This window comes from Gadus morhua, chromosome 3 (assembly GCF_902167405.1).
Source record: "Gadus morhua chromosome 3, gadMor3.0, whole genome shotgun sequence".
In the NCBI taxonomy this organism is placed as follows: domain Eukaryota; kingdom Metazoa; phylum Chordata; class Actinopteri; order Gadiformes; family Gadidae; genus Gadus; species Gadus morhua.
This window is the reverse complement of record NC_044050.1, coordinates 13,810,973-13,821,951: the sequence shown is the minus strand read 5'-3', so window position 1 is coordinate 13,821,951 and position 10,979 is coordinate 13,810,973. Positions and strand designations below refer to the sequence as shown.

The 10,979-nt window shown below is 41.8% G+C and overlaps 1 protein-coding gene across 6 annotated transcripts; it reads right to left on the bottom strand.

Annotated features, from left to right (window-relative positions):
* Positions 1–636: 636 nt before the first annotated feature.
* On the bottom strand, positions 637–7,195 carry LOC115540996 (carcinoembryonic antigen-related cell adhesion molecule 6). 6 transcript variants are annotated; one of them, XM_030352701.1, is made up of 9 exons: positions 6,927–7,195; positions 6,715–6,837; positions 5,214–5,594; positions 4,717–4,932; positions 4,345–4,584; positions 4,075–4,171; positions 3,939–3,987; positions 3,203–3,441; positions 2,529–3,122 (listed from the first exon to the last, which is right to left on the bottom strand). In XM_030352701.1, the coding sequence occupies exons 2-9, from the start codon at positions 6,767–6,769 to the stop codon at positions 3,047–3,049; spliced, it is 1,353 nt and encodes a 450-aa protein (XP_030208561.1). In that variant the 5' UTR covers positions 6,770–6,837; positions 6,927–7,195; the 3' UTR covers positions 2,529–3,046. The 6 variants fall into 6 exon arrangements, with proteins under 6 accessions (XP_030208564.1, XP_030208561.1, XP_030208563.1 ...); XM_030352703.1 differs by having other exon boundaries at positions 3,203–3,438; XM_030352702.1 differs by having other exon boundaries at positions 6,715–6,821; positions 6,927–7,070.
* Positions 7,196–10,979: the final 3,784 nt, after the last annotated feature.

Genomic DNA, 10,979 nt, shown 5'->3' with positions numbered 1-10,979 from the left:
ACCATCTGGTCGAAATCGTCGGTATACACCGCCTCTGCCACCTGCCCCCTGGACCTCCAGGGGCGATGTGCAAGAGCCGGGTTGCCACAGTATTTTTAGCAATATATATTTGAATATATTCAAATCTCCAATTTTTTGTGGTCAGCTTCTCTTTTTAAAAAACTATGTTTTTACAATACCAAAGAGCACCTTTACATTAACTGATTCACTTCAGAACTACGCCATAGCCCTCCAACCTGTCTACCTTACTAAATTTAGATTATTTTGAGTTCAGTTGAAAACCCTAGATCCTATCAACAAGTAGGCATGACCCTACAGCAACGTATACACATGACATGACCCTTGTAACATGCAAGGCAACTTTATTTATACAGCACCTTTCATACATGAGGCAGACTCAGAGTGCTTCACATAGAAACATTGTCAAACAATGTTTCTATGTGCCACAACATTAATATTAATGTGTAATTAATGTGTAATATTAATACTGTATGTCAATCAGGGCACCAATTGCACCCCTAACATTACCTGCAAGGAAGGATCCCCCAGGGATCACCCTATCCATGGTAATAATCCTAGTGGTAATAATTAGTAAAAATCCAAGCGATAGTCCACAGCAATAATCCAGTAATCCACAATAATAGGCTTTTTTTTATTTATTCATCCTAATGTCAATTACAGGATCACACCACTCAAAACAATGATTATTAAAATGCAAATTTCACCATTTACTGATATAGAAGTAGAGCAGTGTACAGAATTGTAATATAAACTATACAACCACATCCAATTCAAAGGCACAATGGTTCCGTTTGGGTCCCAAATGTTTCAGATTAACTGGCTGAATATTTATTTGTTCTTTGTGACTCAATTGTAGAAAGATATTAAAATAGGGAAAATATATTTTGTATAGAAGAATGATTTAGTGCAGACAGGAGATGGCTACGATGGTTAGATCACCAAGACCAGTATTGTTATTTAAGACCCTTCCAGGTGCAGTACAATCATGTAACCAGCAGATAGAAGCGATGAAGCGGAGCGACGCCAACAAGAGCAACAGTCCCTCGTTAAAATGTGACCTCACTCGTGGCCTTCACAAGTGGAACAATTAAATAAATAAGTAAAAAAAAACAAAAAAAATCCTCAGATCTTCCTGCTACTGCTGTTGTCTGTGATGATGGTGTCATCTCTGGAACATAGTCTTCTGAATTTCAAACATTGATAGCAAACTTCTAAATGAATAGGCCAATAATCAACTGTGTGCCCATTGTTGGCATTCAAAGTATTAAGACTTGGCCTGTTTATACTCTGTGTGTGTGTGTGTGTGTGTGTGTGTGTGTGTGTGTGTGTGTGTGTGTGTGTGTGTGTGTGTGTGTGTGTGTGCGCGCGTGCGCGCGTGCGTGTGTGTGTTTTAAATAGTATATGAATACATTTTTGTGTAAAATAAAATGTATGTATGAAGCTGAATTTGATTTTGAATTGGAAGTAAAGAACAACAACAATGCATTGATTCAAATTTTGTTTGTTGCAAAATCCATCCTTCCCCACATAGTGTGCCATTTTACCTGCTGATGGGGCAATGTGTCACACTGCCTATTTAAATGCCTTTAACTCTGTACGGAAATGATGAACAATGTATTTCCTGAAGCACATTAAAAAGCTTTTCTATATCTTCAATGACTAAGCTCCCAATTTGTTTTCTACATTTTTAGCAAATCAATTAATTTGAGGATTCCAGAATTCATATTAAACATGAATCTATCGAAGTACTGATCCGCCTGAATGTAGCGATGGATGGACGGAGGGATGGACCGATACAGGGCATTTTCTATTGAAGTAGATAAAAAGTCAAATATATTTTCATCAGCTTGATGTTGATAATGAGGTTGCCATCTGTATTTCCATAGGCCAACCTCATTTCTGTACGTGTTTTACATCAATATGTGTTTGCTAGTACAAAAACTTTGATAGGCTTTCCCCGGGCACTTTTTTGTTTAATCATCAATACACCTGGTGGTCTCTGATTGGATATGGAAGAGAGAGCTGATTTTCCTTTTACAAAAATAAATTTGGGATATTTGGAATTGATGTAGAAACTTTTACTGTTACCAAAGCCACTTCATGTTACCGTCATTTTGTACCGGCCTTCTTACTGACCCCTATTGACGTAGCTAGTACAACAGGAATCGCCCAAGAGCAATACGGCCATGCGCATTAATTATGCATTTTAAATTTAAATTGTTTGGTCTCGTTAAAAAACCTAGATCATAGCAACAAGTAGACGTGACCCTATAGTACCTATACGCGTGACCAAAGGACCTGATATGACCCGAGCAACAACATGTCGGCATGTAATAATAACGCGTAGCAGGCCTACTACTATGTATATCAATCAGGGCAGCAATTGCACCCCTAACACTACCTGGAAGGAAGGATCCCCCAGTGCATCACCTATCCATGGTAATAATCCTAGTGGTGATCATTAGTAACAATCCAAGCGATAGTCCAAAGCAATAATCCAGTGAAAATCCACAGCAATAATAAGCTTTATTTATTCATTTATTGTAAGATCCGTCACAGGATCACACCACTCAAAACAACAATTAATAAAATGTAAATATCACCTTTTAATGAACTAAGATGAGCAGTGTACAGCATTGTAATTCAGACTTAACAGCACATATCCTATTTAAAGGCATATTAACCCAAAAATCACTCTTTAGTTGAAGCGCTTACATTTGTGTATCATTAAGTGTTCTCTGTGTTTTTTGTTACAAAATTGTAGAAAGTAATCAAAAGGGGGAAATTCGATTATCTATATAGAAGGATATAGTACAGACAGGTGATGGCTACGATGGTTAGTTCACCAAGACCAGAATTGTCATTTAAGAAAGTGCAGTACATTAAGGTAACCAGAAGGTGGTACGTATAATACATCCATTACGTACATTCATGTAACCAGCAGATGGAGCGATGAAGCTGAGCGACTCCCACAAGAACAACAGGCGCTGTGACTGGCAGCCATCAGTGATTACAAGTGGAACAATCAAACCCCCTTGGGTGTTTTCTTGACAGTGCTGTACAACTCTGAGGTTTCTCCAATCTCTCTCCGGTCACAGGCCCTTTAAAGAAGACAGAGGACATATGAACTTCGGCCACCATGTTTGTCTAATTCTCTTTAGAAATTCCACGAGAAGCTTACTCGGGCACAGCGTTGTGGCTTTTAAAGTTGACCGCTGAGTAAAGGACCTCCTCTGTCTGATCTGATTGGACACGGGAGGCAGCCAAACAGGGAGGCACTTCCTGTTTCTCTGAGTGAGAGATGTGGACGCTGGCATAGTGAAGGTCATCCTGATCTTCTATTGGTCGTCTCTGTGCTGCAGGAGCTGAGCGATTGGACAGAGCTGAGACGTTGTCATACTCCGGATCAGGAAGTGGCTGCTGGGGAGTGAGCACATAAGATTACATTAAGAAGACACTTTTGAAGACAGTCCTGGAGGCCAGTTGTTTCTGGTTCATTGAGAGACTCTTGGTGGTGACTAGTGGTCCCACCATGAAGGCTGCTGTGGGACACACTTCCAACCCTACAAGGTTTCTTTCAACATATTGATTTGCTTAGCAAACATCTCTTTGTCAAGTCATGACTCTTGATTTAAGAAACTCTCATAATGATCAACTGAAGTTTCTATTCTCAGTTGACCCTACAATAACATAGTTGACAGGTGTCATGGCAACACTACCCCATAGAAAGTATACAACCAGACTGATTAGTAGAGTGACTTTGGATGTAAAGTATAATCTAGTGACAAGGCTACAGCAAGAGAAAAGGATACTTGCTAAGGAAACGACTCCTCTGTGGTCTTGTGTGGAGGCCTCAGGTAATTCCACTGTGTCTTAGTGAAGGATGAGTTAGTTATAAATGGCTTCCTGTGGCTCACCGGATCTGGCCTTCCTCCCTGTCCACTGGTACTGGAGGCCCTCTTTGTTCTGGTGAAGAGACATAAACATTAAGAAGTAACAGGAGAAGTGAAGGAATGCCACAAGGAAAGAGAGAAAGAGGAGAGAGTATCTCACCTCATCCAGAGGAAGACTAGGAGGAGTATGGTGGCCAGTAAGACACCAATGGTTCCTACTGCTACTGCTGTTGTCTGTGATGATGATGATGTAATCTCTGGAACATAGTCATCTGAATCAGACACTGATTACAAACTGTTAAAGTAATCGGCCAATAATGAACTGTGTGCCCATTGTTGGCGAAGTAGTAAGACTTGGCCCATACTCTGTGAGGGTCTCTGTGTCAGTGTGTGTCTGTAAGTTTGTGTTTGTTCTAAATGGGCAAATTACCAATTAAAAAAGAGGTGGAATTACGACGTCCAATTGCATTATGAGCTTGGCAGTAATAGTTACTTCCCAGCTCAGATGTGATATTAGTGATGATGTAGTTCTGTCCTGATTGTCTCTCTTCATGATCCTTGAACCAGGTGTAGTTAGCTGCTGGATTGGCATCACTGCTGCATCTCAGAGTCAATGAGCTACCCTCCTCTATTTTACCAGAAGGAGTCACTGAGGGGGGCTTTGGAGCGTCTGTTAGAAGTTAAAGTCATTCATTAAAACTCAACAGTTTGAGTGGATTTATAATATATCTACATTTATTTCTGTGCCCTAAAAGGTCCATTACATCTGGTATCATGTTAGGGTACTGTGGAGTTGACTTACACACTGAAGGAGAGTGGAGATGTTTGTTTCCTTCAACAGCACATGAATAGTTATCTTCAGAATTAATGTTGCCTTTGTAGTAAATCCCCTGTTCTACATTCTGTCCATTCCTGAACCAGGTGTAGGTAAAACCACCAGTTTGATTACACGTACTGTTACATGTCATGTTCACCCTGGTAGTATCAGTAGAGGCAGGAAAGGACACCTTCACCTGGTCTGAGAATGAAATACACAGTTAATAACAGTAATTAAGATTACACACAAAACAAACCTGCTAGAACACAACCACACATGCACACACAAACAGACACACACACACACACACACACACACACACACACACACACACACACACACACACACGCACACATGCACACACACACACACACACACACACACACACACACACACACACACACACACACACACACACACACACACACACACACACACACACACATACACACATACACGACTCATTAGTAATTCAAGTTTACCTGTCACATTTAACATCACTCCAGGGACACCAGTATATTTCCCTTTTTCATAGTTTGTTATGAACCTGAACTTGTACTCAGCAGAGTCATTCTGTCTCAGGTCTTTAATTCTCACGGTACAATTTCCAACACAGAGGGACGGGGTACATACTACCTTTCCACAGCTGGTTTCAACACGACCTGCATTGTCTGCATCATGTGTCAAATTAACTGGTATATGGATCTCGCCTTTAGTAAACCACAGTGTTGTGACGTTGTTGGGGTTGATCTCTGATATGTTCGGGAACTGATAGGTGCAGTTGATGTCAACCGTTGAATCTCTTAAAGCGCAGACGTTATAAGGTGCGTAAATAACTTTGTAGTCATTCGAACCCTGTAGCGCTGGGAAAAAAAACACATGTCATTGAGAATGAACATGACACAGTGGTTCAACTGATGAAATGCATGATCACAAGCTGTAGAAAGAGATGGAGGCTGTTGGGTGGAACTGGAAACTACAGACTCTTGACCACTGAGCTGTGAGAGGAACGTTTAAGAGCATCTTCATGAGACCAACATTATACAGCTAATGATAGAGCTAGTGACACAGCTGGTGATAGAGAGCTAATGATATACAACTAGCGACAGAACTTGTGATACAGCTAGCAATAGAGGGGTTCATCCCTATGTTCTCCGGGTCCTATGTTACCCGGGTTCTATGTTCCCCGCTCGCAACATAGACACACCAAACCTATTCTACTAATAACTGCCATTCTTCAACATCCTTTGTTTTGCACTTGAAGGGTATTCAAAGTTAAATGTAATGTCAATATCAACTGAGTAGGTTACAATTAGCTTTGGATAATATTAGTGCAATAGCTTTGCAAAAACTCAATGTATCAATAGATTCATTTTGCTTTGGTTTGATGTATCCTTGTTGAATATTGATATGTTTTTGAGATTTTATCTTAAAATAACTTGACCCTTTTGGATAGGAAGCCATGTTAACCTCTGACCTAATTCAGACTTCAAACAACTGGATGCTGTTTCACAAATGTATTAACTCTTTTAAATATTTCAGATTTGCCTAGCAACCAGGAAATGGCAAACAACCTTTTATTTATGCAATGTGATCTCAAATGCAAATATATATATTTCGTCAAATATTTCCAAGAATATTCTGATGAAATAAAAAAATATTTAAACTGGATTGGGTTTCACTCTCTCCTCAATGCCGTTGCTTGGTTTTCATGTTAAGCACTGTATGGTTAAGGCCTTAACAACAATTGTTAAAGCCAATGTATTGAAAGAAGATAAAAAAATTCTACATATTTTTTTCAATTTCATTGCATTACAACAAACACAAACAAAGTACAGAACTCTCTTGGGGAACAAAAACATACTTCCATCAGATACAAAAAATAAAGAAAAATCATGCATTGGTAATACTGTTCACAACAACCCCCCCCTCCCCCAGATTTCCTGGGGGGAAACACTGTGTTCCAAATTTAAATGTACCAACCTGGTAATGACAGAAGGAAAGCTAGAAATCCTCTCGCTGCTGATCTTGAATTCATAGCTAGTCCGGTCCTCTATCAATTGGTTGTTGTAGGAGATATTTCAACCCACCTGGAGGTAAAATAAACTTAAAAAGTACATACAAATAAGAAATACATTTGTTTATATAATTGTGTTAAGCAGTGGAATGAAAGTTAAGGAGATAAAACATCTTACTGTAGAACAGAGCTAGTCTGACAAAGTCTGTGGCATGCCCGTTTCTAAAAGCTAGTTGAAGAAGTACAAACAAATATAAAAAGACTTCCTTCTTCTTTTGCCCTGATCAGCCACTTGACTTACTGGGAAGAAATGGGCTTGGTGCAGAGAAGTTTGAGACCACAAAGATCCGTACAAGGTTCCTTCTTGTTTTCTATATTTACTTTATCTTTTATGAATCTTCTCTCCTTTCTGTGCTTCGTGCACACACATACAATCTGCCAGTCACCCAGTAACAGATGGTTCCATGATGATATCTTGTAATGGTTCCTAACCAATCATTTTAAATGTGTGGTCCCTCAAAGGCAGAAGCCTACTTTTTTTTGGTCTACTTTTTGTTATGTCTTCTCTCATAATATTAATTAGTATTGCTCTTAATCACAGTTAGTCTCAAAGGGCTACACAAGCCCATTTTATAGGACAATAAATACCGTCCAAGTCAAACACATCTACTTCATGTCACGCCATCTAGCGGGGCCAGTGTCTCAGTGGTCATCCCCAGTTCTCCAGACTATTATCACTATATCGTTGTTTTACACGTAACAGTCAGTACCTCGTCCCTGACCCTTCCTTCTTCATGACTAGATTGTTTGGTCATTGTGTTCCGTCGCTCAAGCTAAAAATCTTCTCTCTTTGTACAGTCTGCTGACCCTCCTGTTGCTGAACTCTCGCCTTTCTGACTACCCGCATGTTGCCGAACCTATGGAAGAAATTAACCCTACATTTTATGGTAAAACTATGATTATTATTAGGCCTATATATCATATAGATACTTGGTGGAAGGTAGCTGATCACCTCTCCCCTATAAGTTAGGTTTGACATGGCGCCAGGGAGCAAGTTCACTCTGTTCCTATCTTGTGTGCTTTTTCAAGGGTAAAGCTCACATGTACACCATTGTTCTGTATGCATAATGGTTAATAATAATAAATAATATAATAATACATTTAATTTAGAGGCGCCTTTCAAGACACCCAAGGTCACCTTACAGAGCATATAGTCATCATACATTTTTTAAAAAGCAAGACATTGTGGAAAAAATAAATAAATAAATAAATAAATAAACATAAGCAATAAGAAATAAATAAAAATAAAAAAAACAATCAAAACAGTGATCAGTTAGACGTTGTGTGCGAGTTTGAACAAGTGAGTTTTGAGTTGTGACTTGAAGGTTGAAATGGTGTCTGACTGTTTTATGTGTGGGGGGAGGGAGTTCCAGAGCCTGGGTGCTGAACAGCTGAATGACCGGGCACCCATTGAAGTGAGTCGTAATGTGGGGATACATAGTAGTCCAGCAGAGGTTGAGCGGAGGGAGCGGGAGGGAGTGTATTCTTGGAGGAGGTCGCAGAGATAACTGGGGGCTAGGTTGTGGAGAGCTTTGTAGGTGAGGAGTAGGGTTTTGTATTGGATGCGGTAGTGTACTGGGAGCCAGTGAAGTTGAATGAGGACAGGGGTGATGTGGTCAGATGATTTGGTGCGGGTGATGATCCGGGCGGCTGAGTTCTGAATGATCTGCAGTCTGTAACATACAGTTAATGTATGTTCAAGGGTAAAGCTGGGACCTGGAAAAATATGTTATGCAAATCAACATTTTATGTAAGTCTGGCCTCATATTATGAAAGGATTGGGTTTATAAGGAGTCATTCTGGAGTGTCTTTGCAAACCTCACTCGGCTTTTTTGAATTCGGTTATTTTCTACCACAAACCCTGTAGAAGAAGAAGAAGCCCTCTTTGGGCATGACCAGGCACTTTAATGGCGCGTTTCCACTGCAGGGTGCGGAACGGATCGGACCGCCAAAAGTGGGCGTCACCCGGACTTAGCCGTACCCGTTTTGGCCAGTTTTGGCCTCGTTTTCAGGACTCTTCCGTTGGGGTACTGAAAACGAGACCAGACGCCTGAAAGGGTCCCGGGAAATTCTAGCTACACACCCCCTCCGTTGATTGGTCGACAGAATCATCACTTCCGGGTGACGCGGGGATAAAAACAAACAAACAGTAGCTTCGAGGTATTATTCTTTACAATTAACATGTTGCGTAAAACGCTTGCTTGGGCGAACAAGGAGGTGTAGACGTTCGTCTGCATTCTTGCGGAGGAAGACGTTGTTTACGATGTTTACGTAGCTGCCGCGGCGATCGACATCCAGCCTACCACAAAGGCAATGTCGGCAATGGAAACGCGACCTCGGAACTGAGCTGGGCTATACCGCCCCCTCCCTACCGCACCTTTGCAATCCGATCCGTTCCGCACCCTGCAGTGGAAACGCGGCATAAGAGATCGGTTCTAGTTTTCGGGAATTTTCTCAAATCATGCATTTGGTCCTATGGATCGTTTCTCTTGCACTGTTCATTGTTTTTCGAACAACAGCCCCAGACTTATCCGACAACAAATCCCGGAGTGCTTAGCTGATTGATGCATTAAGAGGGGGGCTCTCACTTGGTCTACGGGTGTATGGGAGGCGGAGCGCAGCTCCGATATTTGCTCTTCCTACCCTGACTTCAAGGAGGAGATGCGCAAGGTTTTTGACCATCAGATACGTGGTAAGGATGCTTCGAGACGATAATGTTCCCACAGCACCGTCTTTGTCATCGAATTCCGAGCTCTTTTTATTCCCTTTGCGGACCCTCAAGTTCTTCCCAGCCTGAGCCCATGCAATTAGGGTGTACCCGCCTATCCTATCCCCGGAGGAGAGAGAGTTCTGCATGCTGACCAGGGCCTGCCTGTATTGTAGTCAATTTGGACACTTCCTTTCAGTCTGTCCTATTCGCCCGGGAAACGAGCAGCCTCGCTAGTAGCCCGGGGGGTCATAACAAGTTGTGCCCTTAGCCCCTCGGTTTCTCGTCCGTTGATCAATGCCGCCTTCCTGTGGTCGACCAGAAACTACTCCTCACAATTAAATTGGATTCCGGAGCAGACGAGAGTTTTATCGACCAGGAGGAGGTGCTACAACTTGACATTGAGACTGAGCTGCTTGACTTCCCAATCGAGGCCAAAGACCTTAACGCTAAGCTGCTCGCTCGTTTTGAGCGCAGGAGTGTCCCTGTTAAGCCTGTTTTTATGGAATTCATCTGTTCATTTTCTGGAGTCCCTATCTGTTCATGTCATTGATTATCCTCTTACGCCTGGTTCACACTACATGCGTCCGTCGACGGATGACCGAGGGCGTGTCGGGCGTGTCATAATGTTGGACTATTGGGTCAAAGACCGCTAGATGGCGCCAATTCTGTCTTTCTGTTCTCTGTGTTGTTTCCACCTAATGTCGATTGCTAAGCACCGGGTTAATCCAGTCGCCTACAGACTCCAACTGCCCCGGTCCATGAAAGTCCACCCCACTTTTCATGTTTCATGTTTGAGACCCGTGCTTACCTCCCCTTTGGCCCCTGCCCTCAAGCCCCCTCCTCCACCCCGGATGGTTGATGGTGGACCAATCTACACGGTGAATCGGCTGCTGGACTCCCGTCGGGTCCAGAGGTCAGTCCAGTACTTGGTGGATTGGGAAGGCTACGGCCCTGAAGAACGTTCATGGGTTCCTTCTCGGAATATTGTCGACAAGACCCTGATCAGAGACTTTCACCAACAGCATCCTGATCGTCCTGGGAATGCCAGGAGGCATTCCTAGAGGGGGAGATTCTGTCATAATGTTGGACTATTGGGTCATAGACCGCTAGATGGAGCCATGAGTAGACCTTGATCTTGAACCCTACATTTTGGATTTCTTGTGTTTTTATATAATTTTTTTGCCCAAGTAAGCCTAATGTATCATTCAAATATTCGTTCCCAAATCCCAAACTGACATATTTTATATTATTTGTATCATTATTAGGGTAAAATAAAACAGTTCATGTCCATCAACACAGTTTGCAATGATCAATGGATCAGGTGGATTGTCTGTCACTTGTCTTCTAAAAATCTAGGCAACCCTTGACGAAATCTGTTAAAGTAAACCATTGAATGATTCCTAAACATTCATACTAAATTAATTATTTGGCTGTTGAGATTTGAAAGCAGCTGCAAACTGG